General features: G+C 47.0%; 2 protein-coding genes and 1 long non-coding RNA gene across 4 annotated transcripts in view; 2 read left to right on the top strand and 1 right to left on the bottom strand.

Annotated features, from left to right (window-relative positions):
• CCDC92B (coiled-coil domain containing 92B) overlaps nucleotides 1-7,762 on the top strand; it is a 53,761-nt gene extending 45,999 nt beyond the window's left edge. The window contains exon 4 of the mRNA XM_042857825.2: nucleotides 6,872-7,762. Coding sequence (XP_042713759.2) covers nucleotides 6,872-7,626 — 755 coding nt within the window. The 3' untranslated portion in view covers nucleotides 7,627-7,762. The remainder of the gene's footprint in view (nucleotides 1-6,871) is intronic.
• LOC135976617 (uncharacterized) lies at nucleotides 1,113-26,934 on the bottom strand. The gene is made up of 3 exons (XR_010593904.1): nucleotides 26,815-26,934; nucleotides 18,158-18,208; nucleotides 1,113-1,244 (listed from the first exon to the last, which is right to left on the bottom strand). It is a non-coding gene; the product is annotated as an uncharacterized LOC135976617 (long non-coding RNA).
• The window catches only part of CLUH (clustered mitochondria homolog), a 54,540-nt gene continuing 51,542 nt past the window's right edge, over nucleotides 23,957-26,954 (top strand). For both annotated transcript variants that reach the window (XR_010593895.1, XM_005298900.4), the window contains exon 1: nucleotides 23,957-24,233. Coding sequence is in view for 1 of the 2 variants with exons in the window: in XM_005298900.4 (XP_005298957.1) it covers nucleotides 24,107-24,233 (127 nt within the window). In the remaining variant the exon portion in view is untranslated. The remainder of the gene's footprint in view (nucleotides 24,234-26,954) is intronic.

The raw sequence follows: 26,954 nt of genomic DNA, 5'->3' as shown, positions 1-26,954 counted from the left end.
TGGTGCTGTAAAGAAAACAGTCACATGATAATTCTGTCCAGGACTGGCTGATGCACTGGGGGCTAATACACTCACCTTTTCCCTCTAGAGACCCTGGTTCAAATCCTGGTCAAACCCCATGTGAGAATAGGCGGGGCGTTCTAAACCACCATGTGATTCACAATCCCTGTTCAAGAGAGGCCTAGCATTGGAACAGTGGGGCCTTTTAGGTCAAGAGCAAGTAGGGTGACCAGATGTCCCAATTTTATAGGGACAGTCCCGATTTTGGGATCTTTTTCTTATATAGGCTCCTATTAACCCCCACCCCATCCCAATTTTTCACACTTGCTGTCTGGTCACCCTAAGAGCGAGTTACACTGGCAGAGCTGATGGGTGGAGGTTTGCCCAGCAACAGCTTGCACTTATGCCTGGCTTGAGTTAGTTTCATGAGCAACACATTTATAGAGGGGAAGAACAGAACATTTTAAGCTACGAGGCTTGGTTGAGATTTGGAATGGTGTGGCTACCTTACCATTTAGAGCATGAGTGATTGCTAGTATCTTAAATGAGCCTAAACTGAAACTGCAGCTCCGTATGCCCCAAAACACTGGGAGAGTTTGGATTATTTATTTAATGCTGTAATGTTTCATGGTGCTGTACAGACGCACCATTTTCTACCTCATTTGCCATCTTGATTAGGGTCTCATTCCATTCAAGAGAGGAGCTCTTTTGACAACCTCTCCCTTAATCATTGTAATTCAGTTTTTCTCCCCGTGTCAGGTTCTCACCTGCCGTAAAAGTGCTAACATTTCTGAACCAACCAGAAGCAGCAATGACAGGATAACTCTCAAGACAGCTTGTTCTCAGGAACTTTTCCTCCCAGTTTTGTAGCATTAAGAGGTTCAGGTGAGCATATGCCTTTCAGGATACCAGTCCAAATCAAATCACAATTCTGATCCTTCCAGGTTCTACCCACAGTTAATACACTGCATAAGAGTACTCATGTCTTTGAATCTCTCTTACCTTTCTTGTATTCTGAGATGATGCAAAGAGTAGAAGTAAGACCTTTTCCTAACAATGGACTTATGCCTACACAATAAAAATGGTCATACTTAGCACTTACGTCATGTTTTACTTTTGCAAAGGAAAGATGGTCCTGTGGCTAGGTGGGTGTCAAAGGAACTGAGATATATTCTTGATTCCACCACAAACTTCCTGATGACCTTGGGCAATCGCTTCATCTCTCTGTCCCTCAGCTTCCTCATCTGTAAAGTAGCGATAAATTCCTTGCCTCAGTGGGATGCTGTGAGGCATCATTCATTAATGTTTTAAAACCCTCTGAGATCACCAGGCAGAAGGGATTATAGAAATGTAAAGTATTATCCAAATTGCTTTACAGTCATTAACTAATGAAGCCTCATCACCACACCTCTGTGAGCTGGCTGAGTAAGTGTCGTGCTATAATCATGGCATACACACAGAGCAATTAGATAAAAACATACAATACTCTTGATGGAAGGTTGCAACATAATGCTACTTTATTTCTTAAAATCCAGAAATTTAGCACACACAAACTAAAAGCAGAGAGAGAGAAAGCAGGCTGCTCCCTAAGTCAGCGCAGCATAACTCACCTCACCTTGCTCTAGGCTGCCTCTCTGCAGACTGACTGCTGTGCTGAGGAGCCAGATCACACACTTCCCTACAGAGCCCTCTAGCCTGCAAGCAGGACCAGGAATAGCTTTTAATTTTACCAGTTTTCAATACACCACATGTCATTGTCCCCACCTACAGGGGTAGGAAAATGAAACACAAGAGAAGACAAGGGGATGTGGCTATAGCCACAAAAGGGGCCAGATCTATCTATCATAGCAGTTCTCAAAGTGTGGGTTGGGACCCCAAAGTGGGTCGTGACCCCGTTTTAATGCGGTTGCCAGGGCTGGCGTTAGACTTGCTGGAGCCAAAGCCCAAGGCCCACCGCCTGGGGCTGAAGCCAGAGCCCCACTGCTTGGGGCCAAAGCCCGAGGACTTCAGCCCTGGGTAGTGGGGCTCAGGTTACAAGTCCCTCGCCTCAGGCTTGGGCTTTGGCTCCCCCACCCAGGCAGTGGGGCTTGGGCGGGCTCAGGCTTCAGTCCCACTTCCTGGGGTCGTGTCGTCATTTTTGTTGTCAGAAGGGGGCCACGGTGCAATGAAATTTGAGAACGGCTGATTATCCTATTGAGTACTGTGGGCCTGGCACTGAGCCCTGCTGAGTCTGCTAGACCACACGCTTCACAGACTTTCCCATTATGCTTGTAAAGCCAGGCTCCGTTTTTTGGGCAGCTCCGACATGACTCAGAGAAGGCCGGGCAGAGAAGCCGTCAGTCATCGGGACGAAGTGTGGGAAGGGAATATTGGGGTGGGAGCCGCTGAGAAGCTGGCTGCTACATCCAGTATCTCTGTTTTAAAAGTCTTGTCAGCACTTCCAGGCTCCAGCAGTCAGTTGCTGACAGGAACCGAAAGAAGGCAAACAGGCTACGCATTATTAACCAGGGGTGACTGTGCAGTGAGCAAACAGGCACAGAGAGAAACGCTGACTACACGCGGAACACACGGTCCTTGGCAGATGCTTGTCATGCTGAGGGATCCAGTCGCTTCAGGGCAGGTTCTTCCGTCCGGTGGTTGGAGTGCACCATAGCAGGGATCAGACCTTGACTGGACGGGACACTAGGGGAGAGACTCCGAAGGAGAATGGGCTAGTTGATTAAATCTCTGCATGCCACAGTGGCTATTTACTTTGATCTTTCATCGGAATACAGACAAGGGAGAGTCTGTTGAGTGTTTGTGTGGTCGGTGCGCAGCTCCATGGCTGTTCTCACCACCCTTAATAAAGTTATTGTGCAATGACTTGACTGTGCCTAATGCGAGGGTGGGGGCAAAGGAGAGTGGGGGGACACCTCCCAACAGTCCCGGATTTGTGGGACCGTCCTGCTTTGACCCCCACACCCTGCGCCCCGGGCGAAGTAGAACATTTCCCCCATTCAGTGGTACCCAGGTTCTGCATGGTGCATACCATAGGCAGGGGCAGAGCTACGGAGGGGAGCTCAGAGATGGGGACAGATGCTACCCCCGGGGCAGGCTGGTCTGGAAAGCAGGGGATGAGCCTGATGTGGACTCGGGGGCCAGCAGCTGCAGTGGGGATGGCTTGACAGGGATGTGCGGTGCCCAACGGCGTTCCCCGTTAGCCACTTGAAATGCTGGGGGATATGGTGAAGGGCTGCGTCTGCTTCCTTCGCAGAGCGATCTCAGGCTAGGTCACAGAATACCAGCTCTGCGGGGGGGGGGGGGAAGCCAGGTGGCAGTAAAAGGGATTTAACGGCGCAAAGCCAGCAAAATGAATAACAGACGGCCAAGGCAGGGTGAAGCCGGGGTCAGAAGGATACAGAGGTGGATTAAAGGCATGTGAGTGCTAAGAACTGGGGCATGGCACGGCTAGGTGACTTGCCGCTATTGCAGCCAGCAAGAGACCCAGGTCTCCATAGTCTCAGTCCACTGCTCTGACTATTGGACAATCTTCTCTTCCAAAGCTACGGCTCCGTAGGGGTCCAGACTCACCAAAACTTTCTCCGTTCCCCTCTCCGGGGCAGACTCTTCCTCCCAGCCTAGCATCCCCTGGATGGACTCGTTCCCCCACCCCGAGTGTTTGACCAGCCCCTCACACAGAGCTGCTGGCCCACCAGAGCCAGCCTGATACGTTTTTGGAGGAAGTGAGAAAAGCACCTCGGGCCCTAGGTGGGGACATCAGTTTCTTAGACCTCTCTTGCCATTCCCCTCCCCAGGAGGCTGCCGCTGCTCCTCTTACCCCTGCCAGGTGCTTTCCTATTTATTTTATTGCCTCCACTGCTGCATTAGCCACTTAGCTACCATGGGAGCACAGCCCTCCCCGCTCCCTCGGGCCAGGCCCGCAGGCTGTTCCGGCCAGCAGTGCACTGTACGTACTGATTTCTCACCCCCTCTTTACCCTAGGGACTGGATCCTAGTTATTATTTGTATTATGGTAGCACTTAGCGGCCCCAAGCAAACAGGTTTATTGTGCCAGGTGCTAGATAACACCTAGGAAAAGACAGACCTTGCCCTAAACGTCTTACAATCTAAAGAGACAAGCCGGAGAAAAGGTGAGCCTGGGTCCAAGGGCATACAGCAGAGCCAAGGTCTCTGAAAGCCTAGTCCAATGCCTTTCCGGCGAATAGCCCATTTATGGAGCTGGATCATTTATACCAGGAAGCAGGGGATGGGAACCGATTCCTTCTATAGCCTCAAATGTAGTAAGCTGTAAAAGTAAGTTTATGCAGGTCCTGCCTTCTATCACAAGCCTGCCTTTCCCTTGCCCCACTCCGGTTTCGGAAATGGTATTCCTGGCTATTGCCTCATCATACAGGAGGATGGTAGGTTTGAGGCTGCATTTTCTTTTCTCTGCATGCTCTAGAGAACAAGCCACGCCCTCCTGGTAAATCTATTTGGCTTGAATCAATAAAGGAGCTGACATAGGTGTGGCAAATTCACTGGAAGGCAGCCAGTCAGAGTGGCTGTGAAATGGGTTTAGGAGTCAGATTTTGGGTGTGAACCTCAGAGCAGCATCTGCTTTGGGAACGTCTGGATTCTACAGTAATCTGGGGCTTTGCTGGAGTCCTGTTTGAGGGTGGAGGTGAGAAAGGAGAGACCTGGATTCTGCCTGGTGTTTCCCCGGAACTTGTCACAAGTGCAAAGTGCCAGTGACAAACCTGCAGAGCCAATGTCAAACCTGCAGAGAATTCTCCCTTCAGTGTTCACTGAGCTCAGCCCCGGAGCAGATGTTCACCCCTCCTGCTTACGCTTTGAAAAATGATACAGGGCCCTTCGTGTTGTGACTAGAGCTGCCAAGAAAAAAAAAATCCTAGTGCTGCTACTGAATTACCAACGCTATTATTCAGCATTGCTAACCACTTCCACGGCAAATGTTCACTGCTCAGATGGTACTGGGATATCAGGGCTCTCAGTTTGCAACGGGTGGGTTCATTTCTGCCTTCCATTGCACCCTTCCAACCCTCAGGAGCAAAAACTGGCTCATGATCTGTGTTTATATTCCATCGCTCTGCTCCCCCGCCCCTCCATCATTACTGTAACTGAGGGCGAGTTGAGACAAAGGAACATGATGTCATTACCGCTGCTAGAGATTGTGAACATGTCTCCGGCCTGACAACTGGCAGACACCAGGAACATTTTTTAGCAACTGCTGCATGTTGGTTCTTAGGGAGTTTTTATTACAAAGCTCTCTCTCCCTCTCTTCTTTAATATCCTGCCCTTGTTATGAATCTTGATCGGTGACAATCTGACTTCCTCTTCTTTGGCGTCAAAAGCTCCACATTCGCAGCTAAGCAACATCATCAACTTCACTGGACTCACTGGCCTAAAATGAGTGTAAGAGAACGGAGAGCCAGCCGGATACGTTGCAAGGGTGATGCTTAAAACAAAACGGAACAAAACTAAGACTGTTCCATGAGGGTCTGCCTGGGTGTCTAAAGCAGCCGTGTTCACCCAGGCTGGGATTTTCAGGGGAACCTAAGGGATTTAGGCACCAACATCCTATTTAGTGTTAGGTTTCTAGCTCCCTTAGACTCTCTTGAAAATCCCAGCCCCATTAATAAGAGGATACAGGGGGAATCTTCAGTTCCTTCATAGATAATGGGAAATACCATGAATGCAAAAAAAAAAAAAAAAAAAGCAGCCCCAAAATAACAACTACCAAACAGCCTGTCAGTGAAAGGTTAATAGAACCATAGGGATTTCCATAGTGGATCAGACCAATGGTCCGGCTAGTCAGGGTGCCTCGTTTCTGACAGCGCCCAGAACCAGGTGCAGGAATCTCAGTAATGGACAATGATGGAATAACCTGCCCAGAGAGGAAGAGCCTTCCTAACATCAGCTAGTGGTTGGCTTGTGCCTTGAAGCATGAAGGTTTATAGTGACATGGAGAGCTGCTTCTCCAGCTCTCTCTGGGGACAAAGGACAAGTCCCCTCAGCAAAGCAAAAAAATGCACATTATTTCTGTACAGCCGAGGGTATTGATATGGGGTTTTTTTTCCTTCTTAGGTTCTCAGTCAATCATGCTCCTAGCCCCTCTGTAATACTGGATTAACATCCTCCATTCTCTCTAATCAGGTTGTGTAGTATCTGGAAAGAGGTCAATGACACCTTCTAATAAGTTTAGCTGATTGTTTTGCAGTATTTTTTTCTCTCTTCTTCTCCTGACCCATAAACTCCATTGCAGGGCTCAGCTCCGAGGTCAGCGCTGAGAACACACAAGCGCAGGATTAAATTTTACAGCCAAAGAATAATGTCTCCGGTTCATAAAATATCACTGTATTCAGCATATCAAGCAGACTTGCTTCATAAGATACCATCATCAGACTGAAGGTTCTGGCTTCAGATGTGTATGTGATACATTTAAGTGAGAACAATAGAAGTGGAAAACGGATACTGTGTTTGGGTCAAGATTACATTTAAATTAGGAGTGAGGGACATAGTCCTTGTTTCAAGGGACATGTTATTACTTTAGTGCCAGAGTTATCTATGTTACACACAAGTTTAGCATTCCCTTACTTTTATTGCTGAAAATTATTTACATATGGAATAAAGAATCATGAAACTGAGGTTTTAAAAGAGTCGTTTGCACTAGGGGAATGGGATTCACAGCATTTCAATTTCCTGAATAATTTTTGTTGATGTCCCTCAATGTGGATGCAACCTACAGGAATTGTTGAAAGCCTCCATATATCCCCTGAGCTATCCTGTCCAATCCTTCCCCACCCTTCTAATTCATTTCACTGCAAACTAATGATGTCATTTTGAACACTGATTATTGTCCTGTTCTCCTTAGATGACATTGATCGGGAACTAGAGGAGAAGTGCAAGATCATGGAAGCCCAGTTGCATGAGAAGGAGAAGGATAATCTGGAGCTGAGGAAGGAGCTCAGACATAAGGAGACCCTGGTGTCCGCGCTGAGATGCAATCTCAGGAACAAGGAGAGGAAATTCCTTGAGGAGCTGAAGAGAAGAAGCCACCGGGTGACTATCCTTAACACGGAGCTGCAGAAGCAGACGGAGGCTGCTGCTTATCTCTCCTTCCAGCTGCATGCCACCAAACAGAAACTGCATGGCTCCCGGCAAGGTGGCAAGCCCCCCCCCGACAGGCCTCCGGACAAACCATTCCCCACGCAGCCTTCCAATGAGACGAGGCCCAAAAAGCGAATCCACAAGTCTCACGTTCGGAGGCTGGTGACCGACTGCTCCTATAGTAAGGGAGTCATCAAGGACTCCTTCCAGAGGGAGAGGATGAGCAGCTTCGAAGAGGCAGACCCCATGCCCGACCCAGCACTTTTTTTATACACTAAAAGGCACCATGCTCCCCATCGTCAGAAATTTGAGCCCAAAGCCCAGGCCCTTAACAGAGCAGGGGTTGATCTGAGTGACAGTGCAGCTGGGGGCTCCAGCCTGCCGAGGCCCTCCTGTCTTCATTCCCAGGAGCAAGCAGAAGGTATGAGCACCAGGCCTTCAGCCAAACCCAAGCCCTGGAAGGGTGAGAAAGGCAAACAGCATGGATCCAACCCCAGGAATTCAAAAGGCTTGGAGTAAAAACAAAGAAAGCAGAACAGTGTGGCTGCTAAATGCAGAAAATGAGTTTGGCTATACCAAAAAAGAGACTGGGGCCTACAAAGATTTCTTCCTCACCATCCCATCAAGAAGTAAAATACTGTCAGTTTGGATTCCCTCAAGGAGCTAGAAACAATCTGGCTCGTCTAACATCTCCATTCAAGATGACCATAGAATGGCTGTCTTATCCCAAGGGATGGTGGGGCAGGGGAGCGGGAGGGCAAGCAGTGCTGAGGGCATTTTGAATGTTGTTTTGGAGTTGACTCCAAGAGAAGATGGGCACAGATGTGGAACGTGGAGAGAAGGTTTGAGCGTGGAGGGAACGGTTATTAACAATTGTCTAGAGCTTCCCTTTCGTAAAAATTAAGATTTCTGAGACTAAAATCTCTTACCGTTATTGTTGTCATTGTTCCTTCTAGATAAATTGTTCTTATTTTCATTGGCACTAGGTAGCGGTGGAGGGTGGCAGGGGTGGGGGTGGGGAATGGCAGAATTGCACATAAAGCCGTTCACTGATGGTGAACGTGGCAATTGGCAGGATGCGCCAAACTCCTCCTTGGTTCTAACTTCATGACATCACTGGAGTTGGGACAGGGATGAATTTGGCCCAAAATGTCTAATATAAGGTATTCCAGGTTCTGGAGAATGTCGGCAGTTGAATGACAATCGGTCAAGTTTGTCTAAGAGGGATTTTTAAATCATCTGCAGAAACAGCATGGCCAAGCCAATCGAGTCTGAAATAGTCACTCAACAATGTTGAAATTCATATTTTCACCCAAATTCCTCCTTTTTAATAATTATGCAAAACTGAATGGACAAGATTTTGAAACATGACCATTGATTTTGGGCACCTCCATTTTTGGGGTGCCCAGCATGAGCTATCTCAAAGGGGGTCTGATTTTTCAGAAGCTGATCTAAAAATCAGGCCCCTTTAAGTTATCGCTAGGTGGGCACCCAAAGTCAATAGTCATTTTTGATAACGTTGGCCAATACTTTTGTTTTGCATGATATTACAGCAGGTTTTCTAAATGTGTCCTAGTTACTCCACGTTCCAGGCAGAGTTCTCTAGTAATCAGTGTCTGTTACTACTCTGCTTAGACACCAGGATTTTGTTTTTAAGTTACTAAGCATGCAATAGTTCCCCACTGAAGTCCTGCTCAGCAGACTAAGTAACCAACTTAGCAATGAGCTGCTTGAGGATGAGATCTCATAGATCGCAAACATTTTGTGGCAGAGTCAGCCACTCCTTTCTGCTGTGATACTGAAGGGGAGTTATAAGGAAACTACAAATCTGTCTTCTTTGGGGCTTGAGCCCCATCTTTCTAGATAGGTACTTGCATGGTCCTCTATACCATGGTATCTGAGCACCTTCCAGTTATTAATGGATTGTATCCTCACAACACCCCAGGGAGGTATGGAAGTGCTATTCTGATCCCCATTTAATAGATGGAAATCCCAGGCACAGGGTAGATCAAGTGACTTATCCAAGTTCACCAAGGAAGTGTGAAGCTGAGTCAGAAATGGAACCCAGGTCTTCTGAGTCCCAGCCTAGTGCCCTAACTACAAAATTACCCCCACCACACACACTAAGCCCATTAGCATTAATAGGAGCATTTCCATTGAGTCAGTGGGTTTTGGGTCACACCCTTGAAGAGTTCTTATGTTCATGATGGTTATGATTGTTGAAGCACACTAAGATGCACCAGTGGGTGTTGTGTTGCTAAACTCTTTGTGTCCACTGGGAGGCATAAAGCTGTGAGTGGGGTCCTACCTGAGAAGTTGTCCAATAACACATGTCCTAGAGCATCTGTTGCTATTGTACTATAGGTTTTCTATTTATTTACAAGCTATATTTTCAAAATGAAATTCAGACGTACCTTTTGGTTGGTTGGTTTTGTTAGGCTATGAAAACGTATAGAAGGAAAAAGAAGCAACAAGAGATAACTAGAACCAAAGACAGGGCCAGATTTCCAATTAGGCACCGTAGGCACATGCCTAGGGGTGCCGTCGTTCTAGGGACACCTTAACTCTCTAAAACTGTGTGCAACACAAAGATCAGCTGTTGGCGGGGCGGGAGGGGGGGGGGGGGCGCTGAAGATGCTGTGCCTAGAGGCACGTAAGGTGTCAATCCACCCTGATCAAAGAGTCTAAAAATGGCCCTTTGTTGAAGAGGTGAGATCATCTGATTTTTCTCTTGGTCCTTCCAGAAATTACTGTCATCTTCCATGGTCCCTCTGACTCTACTGCTTCAACAACCGCAGACCCACAGAGGCTCTTTCTCTGCCCTGTGGACCATCTATGGTCACTTCTTGATTCCCAAGACCCTTCAGAAGCTAGAGCCTTCTTGTTCGCTCACTGACCCCCTTATGGTGTTATCCTTGGACCGTAGTGAATCTCTGGTACTTTTCAACAGCTCCCTCAGTCCTCAGGTGTGTCACTTCAAAGAGGTAGTGCCACCCATTCAACACTACCCAACTTCAAAACAAAAGGCATGAATAAGCTGAAGGCTTTAGCCTCCAATATAAAGCTCCAAAATCTGTGATGTGCTTTTAACATCTTGCAACTGCTTAACAATTACAGGAAGGAAAAATTATTGTGAGGATTAGACAGAGGGCCGAGGTCTGATTTTAGGACTTCAGTGGATGCTCGGCACCTTGAAGGATCCTCTGTTACCCTGCAGTAACTGAGAGCAAAATTTTGACCCATGTGGTTTTTGATGACCTGTTCTAACCAATTAGCTTTTTTTTATCTACACCCCCCTTTCTATTGGCTACAGGAAGTGTGGCTAAGTTAGTGGCTCTGACTGTGTCTTACCAGTGCACCAATACATGCCTAGGTTAAATATTACAAACAGCAAACGAATCACTTGCTGTTTTGATATTCAGGGACACATTTGCAAACACAACCCACTAAAACTGGGCACTTTTTTTTTTTTTTTGCAGGCATGGCTGTTTGTGTATGCATGTGTGACTATCTAGTAACAAGGGCTAAAATGCCAGACCTATTAAAATCAATGGAAATTTTGCCATTGACCTCATTAGGGCCTGGATTTCAGCCCACATATCCAGCTAGCTACTCAATTTGCATGTGACTATAGGTGTCTGTAGGAAAATAATGCAGTCTCCATTTTTCCAAAGCCCATTTGGAACCTCTTAGAAAATCTGGTCCTAATTGACCAGCCCTATTTACCAATCATTTGAGTTCACCCGTGTAGTGCTCATGCATATGATATGCATTCAAATGTGTCTATTTTTGTAGTGCAATATTTATATATTATATTTAAATACTTTTATCAGTTTCTAGGTAACAATTACTAGCCCAACTTTTTGAATTATAAAAATAAAATTCAGAATAGAAGATTTATTCTATTGAGGCTGAAAATTGCATTTTTGTACCTTTTCTTTGAAAGAGAAGATGATCTGTTCCTTTAAATCTTCCCTTGCCCTCTACGGGAGATGTGTTCTTGATCTGTGTTCTTTAAACGCAGTTTTGAATTCGGTATGAAATGCCATGGTGTCATCTGTGAAGACCTCTTTATAGCACAGGACTGGTTTATCAATTAAGCCTTAAGGGCCAGATTTATGAAGGTATTTAGCGCCCGAAGATGTAAATAGGTCCCAAGTGTGATTTTCAAAAGTGCCTAAGCCTGTGAAGCGCCTAAATCCCCTTGATTTTCATGACAAATGCCTGCTTTTGAGTATCGCACAAGGTCCCTATCTGCACTTTGAAAATCGGTCCCTAAGTGTCTGACCACTTCCAAAGCAAGGAACGGAAGGAAGTAGGAAAAAGAGACAGAGCTGCACCTCTTAGGGGACGTCTACACTGCAATCAGAGATGTGACAGCGCTGGAATAGCAACGGTAGCTTTCATCTAGCTAGTGCAGCTAAAAATAACAGTGTAGCTGCAGTGTCACGGGCTTCATTGCAGACTGTACAAACACGCCAGTGAGGCTGGGTGTGTACTTGCATTGATAGCCTGTGCTGGAGCCCATACCGCTACGTCTTCACTGCTCTTTGTAGCCAGGCTAGCTAGACAAAAGGTAGCGTGGCTCTGCCAGCGCACGCTGCAGTCACACCTCTGACTGCATTCGCTGCAAACGGGCAGGAGTAGTACAGTTAGCCAGTCATTCCAGGGCCCTTTACTGGATTGCTAGCAGCCGTCTGTTTTTGAGAAACAGCTCATTAGACTCCTTCTATTGACTCACTACATGGAAGTAATAGACTGTCATTTTAGATTCCACTCCAGTGCTGTTCAAAGCTGTCTTTGTGCAGCAAGTGTTCGCTGTAATCACTACACCGGGCATAGCTGTTTCTTTTGCCAGCAAAGCTGCTGGGGCCATTTATTTCTCCTGACAGCCGAACTTGCTGGCATGAACAGGGCATCCTGTTTGGATCTTGCCTCCTCGTCAAGGTCGTCTTGCCCTATATTTTCTAATCACTGCGCTGCTACTGCTCAGTCCCTGGAGGTGTCGGTGCGCGGTTGAATTAGTGACAGCCCACGCTGCGAGTTTACACCCGGCAAAGGAATAAAATGAGGCTTAACTAGGGGTGTGAGGAAGGAGGAAATAATCCAGGGCGATTATCTCAGCCTATTTATTGCACTAGCCGAGCAGCTAGTGAAAGGAGATCTGTAACTGTATGCTTCAATGGGCATGCTAACGCTCACCCTGAAATGGAGGAGGGAAGGGTGGGATCCACAGAGGAACTTGGGCATTGCAGCACCTAACTTTTAAGCACCTACAAAATCCAGGAAAAACACCCTGCTCGACTTTGTCACCGAGGCTCCCTACACAATGAATGGGGAGAGAGAGGCGCCTAAGGATGAGATCCACAAAAGCCAGCCTGCTAGGCGGGGCGCTGCCTAAGCTAGCCAGTGGGAGGTGCTGAGGATGGGTGTGTCCTAAACCCCATCCCATCTCTCACAGACGTGGGTGCCACCCACATGGTTATTTTTAGCCCAGTGGTTAGAGCACTCACTTGGGATGTGGGAGGCCCAAGTTCAATTCCCACCCCTGCTGGGGGCAGGATCCCACTTCTCAGAGGATGTCTGATGTCAGGCTCCCTTCTGTGGAAGCTGTTCCGCTGTGGATCCATAATCAAAGAGGGGTTGGAGTAGGGGGACGGGACTCGGGGTTTTCTGCTTCTCAGGTGGGTGCTGTAACCACTGGGATATAGAGTCATTCGCCCTCTGTCTGACCCAATGACTGTTCCGCAGTAGATAAATACTAAAAGAGTCAGTGGGCCAGAGAGAGGGAATGACCCTGTAGCCCAGTGGTTAGCCTCCCGGCTCAGGCCCTGCAGGCGACTTCGGCGGGGAAACGCCTATCTTCCCCTGGTTCCAGATCACTCTGGAGTTTAGGTGGAAGACAGGCACCCAGCTGCCTAGAGGGAGGTAGCAGTGCATGTGCCCAGAAGCAGAAACCTAGGCCCCTAGGGAGTCGAGGACTTTTACCCTGCCCTGAAACAACTTAGGCGTCAAGTAAGTTCAGGTGCCTACAAGATTCAGTGGGAGTTTTGTGGATTGCAGTGGAGCCAACCCCAGGACGTAGGCACCTAAGTACTTCGGTGGATCCTGCTCTAAGCGATCCCCACATTACTGAGAGGAGAGTCCAGCGCCGTTACTCCACGGAAATTGTACCAAATTAATTAGTTTGTATTGAAAGAAAAACAAAAACCACACAGGAATTCCGGGCCTCATCCCCAGCTGGGATAAACTGATGCAGCTTCAGTGAAGTCAGTCACTTTACACCAGCTGAGGATCTGGCCCCAACCCTGGTGTTTCATCAGTACACGCTTGCTTGTGAGGCGGGAGCTACTATAATGCTCCTTTTGCTGGACACAATTCTCTTGTTTGTTAAGCTTCTTATCAACTTGTGGCTAAAATTGCCTCAGAAGCCCCTGCAAAGAGGTCTGTGGAAAAATCAGGCGCATTTATACTAGACATCCAAGTTATTAACAAGAGAAAAATATGCACGCTCTAAGGGACACCTACTTTATGGGTCCAGTTTTCTTACAACGCTATGATGGGATACTCTGTTGTCTGTTTCTATTAAGGATTATTAAAAGGAGAAGGCCCTCTGCTGGCAAAGCAATGTAATAAGATTTCTACCGTACTGAGAGCACAGATTGTTCACTATCCTGCTCTGATGACACAATCTGCCGGAGAGTGGGGAAAGCAATAAGCAATTTGCATTGCACTGTGCAAATTACAGCTGTGGAAATGCAGTATCCCTTCGACTTGATTAAGATTTGAACCTCGCCTTTGTAAATGGTTATTTCTCTCAGGTTCACAGAGGTTCTGCTGAGAACTTTTCTTTCTTTGTGTGTGTGTGCGGGGGGAGAGGGGAAGGCTAATACCAGAGGAGCTAATAAATTCACTGTGCACTGTTTTAGTTGGGTTTTATTTTAGTGGTGATTTGCATGGCTTCTCTTTTCATTTCTGGACAATCCTACCGGGCAGACTCAGTTAAATGTTTATTATAAAATCATTGATGCAGAGACTGTAGCAGACTTCAGTATAAAAAAGAGAGAGGATACAATAGTTCTCTTTTGTAAATAATTTCCTACCAATCATCTATTTCTCAGTGGCTGGTATGTAAATGGAACAAGCCTTCCTGCTTTACTGATAATTGTGGGCTCGTGCAAGGAGTTTATTTAATTTCCAGCTCTCTTCAACTATTCTTCCCCTGCTCTGCCTCCTGCCCACACCTTCCCTTTAGCTCTGCATGCAAGCTGCTCATACTCTGAAGCCAAGTGGCCATACGCCTCACCAGCAGGCATCACTGCAACCTTGCAAAATCCTGATCAGAGATTACATGGAGGTGGCAGGGGGAGGGCACAAATTCCATTAGATAAAAAACAACAAACATACAAAATGCATGCAATATTGGGCCTGATCTTGACCTTGCTTAGACCATTGTAACCCCACTGATGTCGATGGCATTACTTCTGATTTGCACCAGTGCAACTGAGGAGGAGCAAGGAGAGTTTTTGATGAGCCATAGACAATGGAGCATTTTCTATTCCTATGAGCTAAATCCTGAAGCCCCTACTCGATGTTCATTCACTCATGCCTCTGCTGACATCACTAAGGGTTTCATCTAAGGGTTTCTTTTATTAAAAACCAAGGGCTAGATTGTAATGCCCACTCAGGTGGGCAAGATCCCACTTGCCATGATTAAGGATATTGCAAGCTAGCCCTGAGTAAGGACGTCAGGATTTGCCCTTTATTAATAATGTCGTCTGAAGTTAGTTGTAAGGGCCAGACCCTGCAGCCCTTTATGTGGGAATTCTTGCCTAAGAGCTTGCAGGATAAGCCCCTAAACTTCGTTATTGGCCTTTTTATTCATTGCTGTGTTTTTGCGGGGAGGCTATATATAAATATATATTTAGTTTTGAAGAGAAAACACTATGCTCGAAGCAGATATGTTGAAAAGAATCTATGGTTTTTTAATCTTTGTATTTATATAAATGATCAAAAATGAAAGTCGGTGGTCCTCCTTTTTAATCTGAAGCATCATGTTAGACACAGAGAGTCCAAAGGAACAACGCACATCTAATGAAACACACATGTTTTCTAACTACGGTTGATGGATGAGCGTGTTTGTAGACTCTCTAGTGTCTGAGTGTAAATTAACTATCAGAATGTAAGATATATATTCAAAAAGGAGATTTGTACTGTGCGTTTATCCAGCACTTTCACGGACTCCCTGTGAGTCAGAAAGGATAAATAGAAGTTATATCTATACTGTATATCTCTATATGTAGAGGCACATATCAGGGAGTGTAAGAATTGAAATCTACATGCTTTCTATAATATGTTTAATGTTGACTTGTAAAGCTTCACAACTAGATTGGAAATGGACGCATAGCAATAACATTTTGTTGTTAAATGGATGTCTTGTATATACATGTGCTGGGAACTTTCTATAGACAGCCTAGCAGTCATGTGACTTTCCTTTCCGTTTTAAACTGTATGTTTTGTTCTGGAACTGTACAATGGCCTAAGGGGTTTTGGTTTTGTTTTTGAATTTTTAATTCATAATGCTCTCTGCCAATGAGAAATTTCATCCCCTAGGATCACACCCGCTGAACTGTAACCTAGCAGCTGGGTTGGGGAGAGAGAGGATGTCGTTACATTGCTTGCTCATATGGTTCCCATGTCCCAAAACATGTCTGGAATCTGGCCATACCGACTGAACCAAAATGCAGATGGTTTCAGTCACTGATTCACTGAAAACTTATCTTATTTTTTTTGCCAAGGCAAGTTGGTAGGGAAATTTTCCCCACTGGCATAAATATTTATAAAGCCATATTCTCTGAATTGGTCAAGTGATGCTGCTACACTTCACATAAGCCCAATGCATTTGGTAGGTCTAATATAAGGGCCACTGGTTTATAACATTCCCCTCTCCCATCCAAGTTTAAAAGTGTGATTGTAAGTCTGTGTATGTTATTCAGAATAATGACTCTGAAAATGACCTTGTGAGGTTGCCCACTCCCTCGGTGACATATATCAATGGTGAAATCCTGACTCCATTAGGTTTGGCCATTGACTCCAATGGATTCAGGGTTTCACCCCCCCAATCTGCTCACTTGACAAGGTTCACACCACCACATGCACACAGAGTCTAGGAGCTGAAAAATCAAGCCATGCTCTTTCTGCCTCTCACAACAGCTGCAGCAAAGATTGCAACTCAGCCAACACTTCTGCTGAGCACATGCGTGAGGCACAATAGAACCCAGATGACTCACCCATAGCTGTATTGGTGATACAGGGCTAACAGGAGCAAAAACTTCTTAAAAGTGAGCAGCTCTGACTCTACCACACAGGAGATGTACTAAAGTGCCCTTTTACCAAGTCACTTTTTCTGAGGATGGGCCAGAGTCACTCCATCAGTGGCGCTGGCAGAAAGTCCATAGCCAGCAGCAATTTTCTTTATGTCTGTGGGGCCAGTACAGCTAAAAAAAAAGGGGGTGGGGGTGGGGGAGCAATAGAATCATAGAATACCAGGGTTGGAAGGGACCTCAGGAGGTCATCTAGTCCAACCCCTGCTCAAAGCAGGACCAATCCCCAGACAGATTTTTGCCCCAGATCCCTAAGTGGCCCCCTCAAGGATTGAACTCACAACCCTGGGTTTAAGCAGGCCAATACTCAAACTGAGCTATATCTGCCCCCCTTTGTGGATCAGGAAAGTTGTGTAGCTAGAGTATGATCTCATTCAACGTTCCTCACCAGCAGTGCTCCAAAGGAGTTTCTGCGGAAATTAAAACTGCCCTTCGCCTGGTTAGAAACCCAGTGGTGGGGTGAAAGTAAACACTGCCTGCCTTCCACTGGCCTAAATTCCCATATGACAGCTTAGCTGGCAAGGAGGGTAGTCAAGTGTGAGCAACTAGGTATCCTTAAGGTCCCTTCTTCTGTACCCCACTAGCATATAACCCCTATGAGTATCAGAACTCCCGTAGACTCCAGCGGGAGTTTTGCTGGAGACAAGATCAATAAAGTGTCACATTAAAAACAAAGCCAAATGACAGTGCAGCAGATGTGCATGGCCTACAGGTAACTGTGAGTTTTTTGGGGAGCAAAAGATAGTTACTTGGGCAACTGAAATTTGATTCAGCAGCTATTTTGCTGCAGGGTCCTGGTCGGCAGACTGGAGGCACAGGGATACTGAGTGCTTTGCCCAAGGTAGTTGAGAGATTCAGTCATTTAATCAAATTAGAAACCAGAAGGACTCTCCTGACTCGGAGTCCGGTTACTGACAACCCTAGATCGTGCTTCTTGCTTGATCCAGTGCAGGCTGCTCCAACAAATCTCATTGTAAGAATGAGGCTGTCTCCTTAGTGCATGTCTGTTCTTGTCACTGTCTCTGCTTGCACTTCCATGAAGCCTGACTGACAAGTCCCACGGGGAGGAGGGGAGGGAAGGATGGCCTTAGATTCACAGGTTGCTTCACTCACGCTGGATAACATCTGGATAATATCGGCATGTTGTTGATTTCACCTTCATGGGTGGGACCTAAGCTGGGTAACTGAGAGAAGTCCCAGACATGCTTTTTGCTACTTACTTGCATCAAAAAGTACCTGTATTTCTAAAGGTCCATTCAAGATCCTGTAGGCCTCATGTACTGTATGAAAGCATGAAGATAAAAGTGCCGCTTCACCACACTAGTGAGAACCTGCCCTTTTCAACCTTTGCTCCCAATTGCCAAGTTTGTTCTTTTGTTCCCTCTCTGCATGAGTTGCCCTTTTGGCTGACACTGGCAAGGCATTAAATGCATGTCAGCATAAAGAGTCCCAGGGCTCTGCTACGCTGCCTGGAGACATTCTACCAAAGCAGAGGCGAGTACCACACACACCAATCAAAAAAAAAAAAACCTAGGACCCCCCAAACTGCATTCCCAGTGGAAAGAGGAATGCTGATGGGGAAACTAAACCCAGAAGCAGGGGTAGAGGAAACTCCATGAAGTTAAACTCCATGGAAGATAAAGATCCCCTAATCTAATAAATCCTACCTTAATCCACTCCCGAGAGACGTTTGGGACACTCAAATTGCACATGCACGCCTAGAAGAAAAGGGAAATCTAGGTCAAAATGCTTATTGAACATTCATAGCACTAAGGGGTGTAGGTGAAGGCTCCTCCTTTCTGCATTAAATGTTACTGACACCATATTTAAAGAAAGATGCACTTTCCCTTTATTATAATTACAATGACCACAAAACCAAAGCAGCATTAGGACAGGGACAGCCCAGAAATTCTACACGTTTGAAAAAAGAAGCCGGGTCTGTCCTTTGAGGCGCTACTGAGTTAACCCAATGGAAGTTGAGGGTGCTCTGCACCTCCCAGGAGTTACTCAGCACCTTTCAGAATTGAGCCCCAAATTTGCTCTTAGGCGTCACGGTAACAGGGATTGGTAGGGTGGATCCCACAACACGTACTCCCCTGCAGAATCCTCATTCACCCAAGTGAGGTCCTGCATGGAGGACGAATTGCACAGTTCTGTGAGCTGCCTATATGGCCCACTATGGGAAACCATTACAATGAGACGGAAGCCAAAGGTTGGATATTGTTCTATCTGAATGTTCAATTTATTACAGGACATTATGATTTATAGCAAAAGAGGGGGCAAAGAGGTACTTTGTTGCTGACTGTGCTTTTCAAGTTGTATTCTCTGCATACCCACAAACTACCATATGAACGTGTACTTTAGATGTCATTGTAATACGCCTTTTTCTTAATAAAGGACTCAAATCGGTATGGGTCTGCCTTTTCTTCCTCCAGACCTGCCCATTTGGGAAAGGAACTCAGCAGTGCCTGCACTGAAATGAGATGGCAGCCTATGCATAAACGGGGCAGAAAAGCTCTTAAAGAGGAAGCTAAGGATCAAATGCTTTTAAAGACAGCACGGTGTGCTGTTAGCTAGTTATTTGGGGACCTATCCTGTGAGGGGTGCCCAGCACCTGTCATCTTGCTCCTGGGCCGGGATTGAATGTGGGACCCCCAGAGATGGAGCACAGATCTCTACAACTTGAACTAAAGGACCAGCTCCTTTATCTGGCACCTGCCATAGATTTAGAACACCTGCTGACCAGGAAGAGAGCAAGATAAGTAACAGTGGGTTACACTGCACCTTTATCTCCTGCCGGAGGTGTTCAGCGCATCCTAGGATGGATCCCATTGCCTTTAAAAATGGAAGCATGCTTTTACCATGCTTAGGAACCATCATAATGACACTGTTGGACGTGTAAGGTAGACAGAAACACTGATCCTGTCTGTGCTACAGATGTTTTATTGATATCGTAGCCAGTTTGTAATATGATTGACCTCACATACAGGTCACATGGAAGCACAATGGGCTAATCTGGGATTCCTAGTTGTGTGGGTGTATAATATTTCAACCCTTGTCATAAGCAGAGTGGTAGTCAGGGCTTGTCTCTCCAGGAAAGTTATTTTGGATTAACTTTCATTTTTTCGGGATGAACTGCCCTGCGTGCACACACAAAAGCTTTTTTTTGCAAATTATCTGGCAGCTCATCGTGCATCGACCAATCTGCTTTGGAAGTGGGTTAACTCTCTTTCAGAAAGAGTTATCCCAGAGTAAGGTTCGTGTGGATGCAGCCTCGTTTCAAATAAGCTATTCTGCTTCTGGTACTCCTTCCACTGCTATCCTACACTGCATTGTGCACACTTGGGTCAGCCTGTTTACTTGTGTGTCCTCTATTGCTCCAGGGTCATCTTGACCACAATGTCACCTCCCCATGTGCAACCAGATGCCCCCCTTTGCCATTCCAGCTCGTGGTGAGTTCACACAGCCAGAATCACATACCCATGTCCTGTGCTTCTGATAACCAACCTCTACCAGGGTTCTCCTGTCCTGCAAACAGGACCCCACCTAACTGTTAGGTAGTTCTCCAACCTCCCAGGACTCTGTGTCACACAACTGTCCATAGTTCGCCATGTCATGTGAAAAGCACCCATACCCCTCTACCACTGCCACCAATTGTGGAGGCAGTTTGGCATAGCATCCCAGTCTGCACTGGTATGAACACCATTGAGCATCGGGGTAGGTATGGATGGGTAGATATGGTTGTGCCTGAAGAGATACTGCTGTGTAGATGGGCTTAATCATATTAGGTGCCTCTGTGTCAGGTTAATGTGTCACAACCTGACTCTACTTAACAGGGTCTTATCTGTAGCGTAGGCAAGGACCTCAGGCGATCACCCATCACAGTCAGGGTTTAGAACGTGGGCCTTGGTGTGAAGCTAAAGGCATTTTCCACCAGGTTTTTAGAACAACTTATATAATCATATTAAACCTTCAAAAATACATGTCCCACTGCTCCTGCTCTGTTTCTGACTTTCCTACAAACTCCCTTGAGCTGTCATCCATTTGGTTCCTAATCATTCAATTTTTTTTTTTTAATAAAAGAGTCCACCCATGGTATCTCATCGAAACCAAACCATGCACCCCTTTCATTCCCTCCACCATCCTAATTACAGTAGCTGTGTGGCAGAACCTACTCATCGCAGACACCCCCCCTCACTGCTGGGCATGGCATAGCAGCCCTTTGGCACCCCCCTGCCAACAGCTGCTCCAGCCCTGCCATAGTCTGCCTCTGTCTGTGACTCTACCCTCCAGGCAGGTCACTTTTAATCCTAGCCCTTCTGGAATAAACCAAGTCCAACAGCCAGGTATCATCACACCAGAACTTCCACCCAACATTAGGCGTTGGGGGCCTTCAAGTCCTTAGCTCTGGGGTCTTCACACTGCCACCCTAGGCGAGCTGGTAGAGGAAGCCAGGCCCACCCTCTACTCTGGGTTCCAGCCCCAGGACCCTGTATGAAGCAGATATGGTGTGTTTGTGTTGTATCCCGGGGCTACTTCCTACTGTGGCCCACAGCTTGGCCTTTCTCGCAGTCTCTTCCCAGGCTGACTTTTCTACCGAGCCCCCAAAAAGGAGACTCAAGCTAGCTATGGGGAACAAAAGGTCTCACACCAGACCCCCAGGCCCAAGGAGAGTCTGGTTAGGCTCCCTTCACAGCCCTACTGAGGGCTTTTCTCTCTTCAGTTTCTCTCCGAAGGCTTCACACCTCGCACAGGTTTAACAGGTGGGGCTGACTGAGCCCGCCGGCCCTCATTAACCCCTGTCTGGTCAGTGTGGGGTCGGTATATCCCATCCTAGGCTGGCCGAGGGAGCAGTGCCCCATCATAGCCGCGCTGAGTTCCCGGGGAAGACCTTCCAGTTTTAATACTGACTTCTTGTGAGAGGGGCATCAGGATTGCACCCCGAGGCACAGACAGTGACCACATCTGGGGTGTGCCAGCCTCCTTGTCTAATATGATAATTGCAGGGCTTTGAGACGTGAGTCTTGTTCCTGCAGCAGGATGCCCGGATTGGGATGACTTTGGTGCACACATGCTGCATGGTTTTGGATGGCAGTGCTTTGGGTGAAGTAGGAAGTGCAGGACTGTCATACTACCCGTCACCGTCAAGCAAATTGCCCAACATACTATGTCTAATGTATATTATTATTACTGCAGTTATTATCTGTATTATCATAGTGCCTATGAGCCCAAATCATTGTGATTATTGTTATTTGTATTACCTTAGAAACTAGCAGCCCCAGTCATGAACCAGGGCCCCATTGTGCTAGGTGCGGTACAAACACAGAAGAAAAAAGACAGTTCCCTGCCCCCAAAGAACTTACAATCCAAGTATAATCCATCAATGGTGTCCACTGAAAAAATCCTTCCCTTCTCTCATCCACAACTCACTTCAGGTCACATGCATTAGACTCTTCATAAAGATCTACACTTAGAATTGCACTGGTTTAACTACAGGTATAACATTGCACTGATTTAGTTAAACCGGAGCAAGTTTGTGTGTAGCCACTGACATTAGTTTAAACCTGGTTTACACTAGTTTAGTTTACACCTTGGGAACTTCACACCTTTAGTACAACTAGGACAATTTCTGTGTGTAGACAAGCCTAAAGCTGAGGAATACCCTTTTGTGGGGAAGAAAGGAGAATGATAATAGAGACAGTAATAGTTTGCTGGAAACTTTCAGGCCAGATTCTGATACCCTTCATATTGAAGAGTACCTTACTTTCTGAGCAGTCCCACTGAAGGAAATGGGGCTACTCATGAAGTCACGGTGCTACTAAATCAGAGAGAAGAGACCAGAATCTAGCCCTTTTGTAGCAAACTCTCAGAAAAACAGAGAGATTGCTATTAAACATAATACAGATATTAGGTATTGGTAACAAGCGTCTCCCAAGCCACAAACTGAAATAAAATCTTTGCAATTCAACCCAGCTCCTCCAAAAAAGCCTGAGCGCAAACATGACCTTGCAGCATATGGCATGAAGGTCAGCAAACTCAAGCTGTTTCAGACCAAGGGAGCAGGCAAATTCCAGAGTCAAATGACCTTTACTGAGAATAACCTTTCCCCAGTCATTCTAACCTATACACTACTGTCTCACAAACCATGTATATATAGCTTTGCATACAGTAGTATATATTGCATAATGTCATATATTATTACATATACAATGGGAAAGATCAGTGATTCTCAACCAGGGGTATGTGTACCCTGGGGGTACACAGAGGTCTTCCAGGGGGTCCATCAACTCATCTAGATATTTGCCTAGTTTTACAACAGGCTAAATAAAAAGCACTAGCAAAGTCAGTACAAACTAAAATTTCATACAGACAATGACTTGTTTATACTTCTTTATATACTATACATTGAAATGTAAGTACAATATTTATATTCCAATTGATTTATTTTATAATTATATGGTAAAAATGAGAAAGCAATTTTTCAGTAAGAGTGTGTTGTGACACTTGTATTTTTATGTCTGATTTTTGTAAGCAAGTAGTTTTTAGGTGAGGTGAAACTTGGGGTACACAAGATAAATCAGACTTCTGAAAGGGGTACAGTAGTCTGGAAAGGTTGAGACTCACTTGGATAGATTAATGGGGGGAGGGATAGCTCAATGGTTTGAGCATTGGCCTGCTAAACCCAGGGTTGTGAGGGGGCCACTTAGGGATCTGGGGCAAAATCAGTATTTGGTCCTGCTAGTGAAGGCAGGGGGCTGAACTTGATGACCTTTCAAGGTCCCTTCCAGTTCTAGGAGATAGGATATCTTCATTAATTTAACTTTTGCTATTGACTTTAATGGGTGCAAGACTGAGTCCTATATATTTATATACTTAGACCAATGTGTTTGAAGTTGGGTGCCTAAAATTAGATACCTAAATCCACATTTAGGCATCTTGGCCTGATTTTCAGAAGTCAGAACCCACTCAGCACATTTAGAAACCAGGCCACATTGTTTAGCTGCCTAAACAAAGATTTGGGTGCCTCACCTTTGAAAATCTTGGCCTATTTTATTTGGGATTCGTTCCGGATGTCCAGCCCCATGTTAATCCCTTCAGACAATACACAGTCTCTTGATATTATAGCCAGAGTTGAATCTGGGCTCTACTTAAATTGGCCCAAACGTCCCATTATAATCACCTATGTACACTGGTGTTTACCACGCTGACAAATATTTACCTTTCAGGCTGAAATATTCCATGCATGGTCTCTGAAGACAGATTATTAGTCTGTATGGAGAGGCACAGATAGACAGGTAGAGTGTAGGCATGGCTAGACAGACAGACAGACTTTGGCCCAGTATGTAAGCCGCCCACCCTCCCACTACACATACATACATACACACCCCCGCACCACACACACAGAGATGTTTTTCTGGGCAGGCGCCTGTCCCTTTAAGGCGTTTCGGAAGGCGGGGAGGTGTGTCCCTGCCGCCGAGCCGTAGTCAGCGGCGTGTCAGAGGTCGGGGTGGCCGAGGTGAGTGCGCACCACGTGGGGCTGTGACTGGCTCTGTCCTTCCAGCGGCAGCGGCAGGGCACGGAGTCCGGGACAGGCAGCGGCGCGACGGGGGCCGGCCATGGTCATTAAAGCAGACGAGATGCCGCCGGCGGCGGTGCCAGCCACGGCCCAGAGCGAGGAGCAGCCGGAGCCCGGGCACCTGAGCAGCAAGCGGCAGCCGCAGCCAGAGAACGAGCCGAGCTCCGGTGAGAGAAAGGGGCACCCCGAACCCCCCTCCGCGCGGGTGGGGGGCTGCACGAGGGGGGAGACAACCCCCCGACAGCTCCCCTCGGGTGCTGCGGGGGCTGCACGAGGGGGGAAGCCCCCCCTTCCCTCGGGTGCTGCGGGGGCTGCACGAGGGGGGAAGCCTTCTCCCCCCCCCGACAGCTCCCCATGGATGCTGGGGGGGGCTGCACAAGGGGGGGAAGCCTTCTCCCCCCCCGACAGCTCCCCTCGGGTGCTGGGGGGGCTGCACGAGGGAGGAAGCATCTCCCCCCCCCCGACAGCTCCCCATGGATGCTGGGGGGGCTGCACAAGGGGGGGGAAGCCTTCTCCCCCCCCCCCCCCCGACAGCTCCCCATGGATGCTGGGGGGGGCTGCACGAGGGGGGAAGCCCCCCCGGCAGCTCCCCTTGGGGGCGGGGGGCTGCACGAGAGGGGAAGCCCCCCTTCCCTCGGGTGTTGGGGGGGCTGCACAAGGGGGAAGCCGCCACCCCAGGATCCCTCCTCTTGGGTATTGGGGGAGGGAGGGTTGCATAAGGAGGAGGGAAGCCCTAGTAGTGGGCGGGGAAAAGGGGAGTTATGCAAGCAGGGAGCCAGCTACTCTCCCCCTCCCCCTCCCCCTCCTTTTGGGGGAAGCCCTCCCCTACTGCCTTCTCCCAGTGTGTATTGGGGAAGGGGGCCTGTACACTGGGGAACGTCCTCAGGATTGGGGAGTTGGGGGACTTCCTTGCTGTTCACCCTCCCCTAATAGAGGGAAGCTTTGCCCTGTGCACGCTTCCCTGAGGTACCAAAGAACTCAGCGACTGTCCCCACAGTAGGGAGAGGGCTCCACAAGTGCAGCCCTCTTCTAATATGAGGGAGAAGAGATTCCTGACTGCAGCAAGGAACCGCCATGTGCTCGGTTCAGGTCCATGTATTGAGGGTGGGGGGAAGTTGTGCAGGGAGGAAGCCATACTTATTCAGGGGGGAGGCTGCCCAGTGGAGACCCTCTGTACTGTTGGAGGAGGGGCTGCTTAGTGGGGAGCTCTGCTGAGCTTGAGAGGGTTTATTTCCTGGGGATACTCTCGGAGAGTGTACTGTGGCCACCCCATAGTGTGTGTGTGTGTGTGAGGGCCCTCTCTGTATGCTGTAAGTGTCTTGTCCTATTGTACTGAGGGCTGTAGGAGAGCAGCTCATAGTGGGGAAACCTGTATAGGGCCGATCGCTTTTCTAAGTGACGTTGTACAGAGAAGATCCCCCGACCCTAATTGTTAGAAATACTTTCCGGTGGAGCCAGGACTGTACAGTGGGGACCCTCATCTGTTGCTGTGTGAGAGTTTCCTGTATTGAGGTGTCTTCCTGGGGGGAAGGAACTGAAGTGTGGGGGGGGGTGTTAGGGAGTCTTTTTTCTTTCCTCCCCCTGTGCCCCCATTGCTATGTTTATCCTATATAGCAGGGGTAGGCAATCTATGGCACGAGCTGATTTTCAGTGGCACTCTCACTGCCCAGGTCCTGCTCACCGGTCTGGGGGGGCTCTGCATTTTAATTTAATTTTAAATTAAACTTCTTAAACATTTTGAAACCTTATTTACGTTACATACAACAATAGTTTAGTTATATATTATAGACTTATAGAAAGAGACCTTCTAAAAAGGCACGCGAAACCTAAAATTTAAGTGAATAAATGAAGACTCGGCACACCACTTCTGAAAGGTTGCCGACCCCTGCTATATAGGGAGGTTGTCTCTTTACTGGGAGATTCCAGTATAGGTGGTGGAAGATAATGGATGCCAAGAATGCAGGGCAGCTTTCAAAGGAGAGAGTATTCAAAAAGGGTTAGCCTAGTCCTGGCCTTAATACTCTTGATTTAGCATGATAAGGAGGTAAAACGTCTTCCCATCCTTTATCTCCCCACCCCAGCTGGGTTAAAGCTATACAGAAAAAAATCTTCAGGATTTTATTTACTTTCAGCATTTAAAGGGAAATCCTGGAGCAAATGATGAGATTATGTATGGGGGGGGGAGTCCTGAAGAAAATTGGGAAAGAAGTACTTTTTAAAAGACTTGTGCCCTTTTTCCTGCTCTATGATGGATACAAAAGCCCCGACAGATTTTTAATTCTGTCTGGTTCTTTGCATGAGAAATTCAGGTCTGGCCTAGACTTGACCACTTTAGATGAATGGTGATCTATCCGGTGTAGAGACTGAAAGCTGAGCAATCAAGAGGGGAAAGGATTTTAGTCACTATTAAACTTTCATTTGAATACCTATTTAATGTCAATGACTAGCCTTTTGAATAAAGGAAAGCTGCTAGATTCAAAACCACCACCCTGCAACCAAGTAGGAAACCTAGGACCTGAACTGGAGAGTTCTAAAGGAAAAGCAAGCGGAGAAGACTCTTTGGTAAACAGGGCCTGAAAGATTTTTTTGTAAGAAAGCCAAAAAATAAAATTCTTTAAACCAAAATCGTTTACACACACTTAATGCCTGGCAGGTAACCCAGTCTGTCCCAAAGAAGAGGCTTAGTGGTGGTTGGAGAAGAAGGGGGAAAGGAGTGACTGGAAGCAAAGGGCTTCTACTTCTTCTTACCGGTCCAGATTATTTGATTGCTGCTGCCGCCTCCTTTGATTGTCCGTTGCAGGGAGGGGTTTTGCTTGCTTAGTTTAAATTCTTAACCTTCACCCTTCTCTTTTTCCCCGCCACCCCGCCTTCCCCTTTCACATACACAC

This window comes from Chrysemys picta, chromosome 19 (assembly GCF_011386835.1).
Source record: "Chrysemys picta bellii isolate R12L10 chromosome 19, ASM1138683v2, whole genome shotgun sequence".
Classification (NCBI taxonomy): domain Eukaryota; kingdom Metazoa; phylum Chordata; order Testudines; family Emydidae; genus Chrysemys; species Chrysemys picta.
The sequence above is the reverse complement of the archived record's forward strand: the minus strand, read 5'-3'. Positions and strand labels throughout refer to the sequence as shown.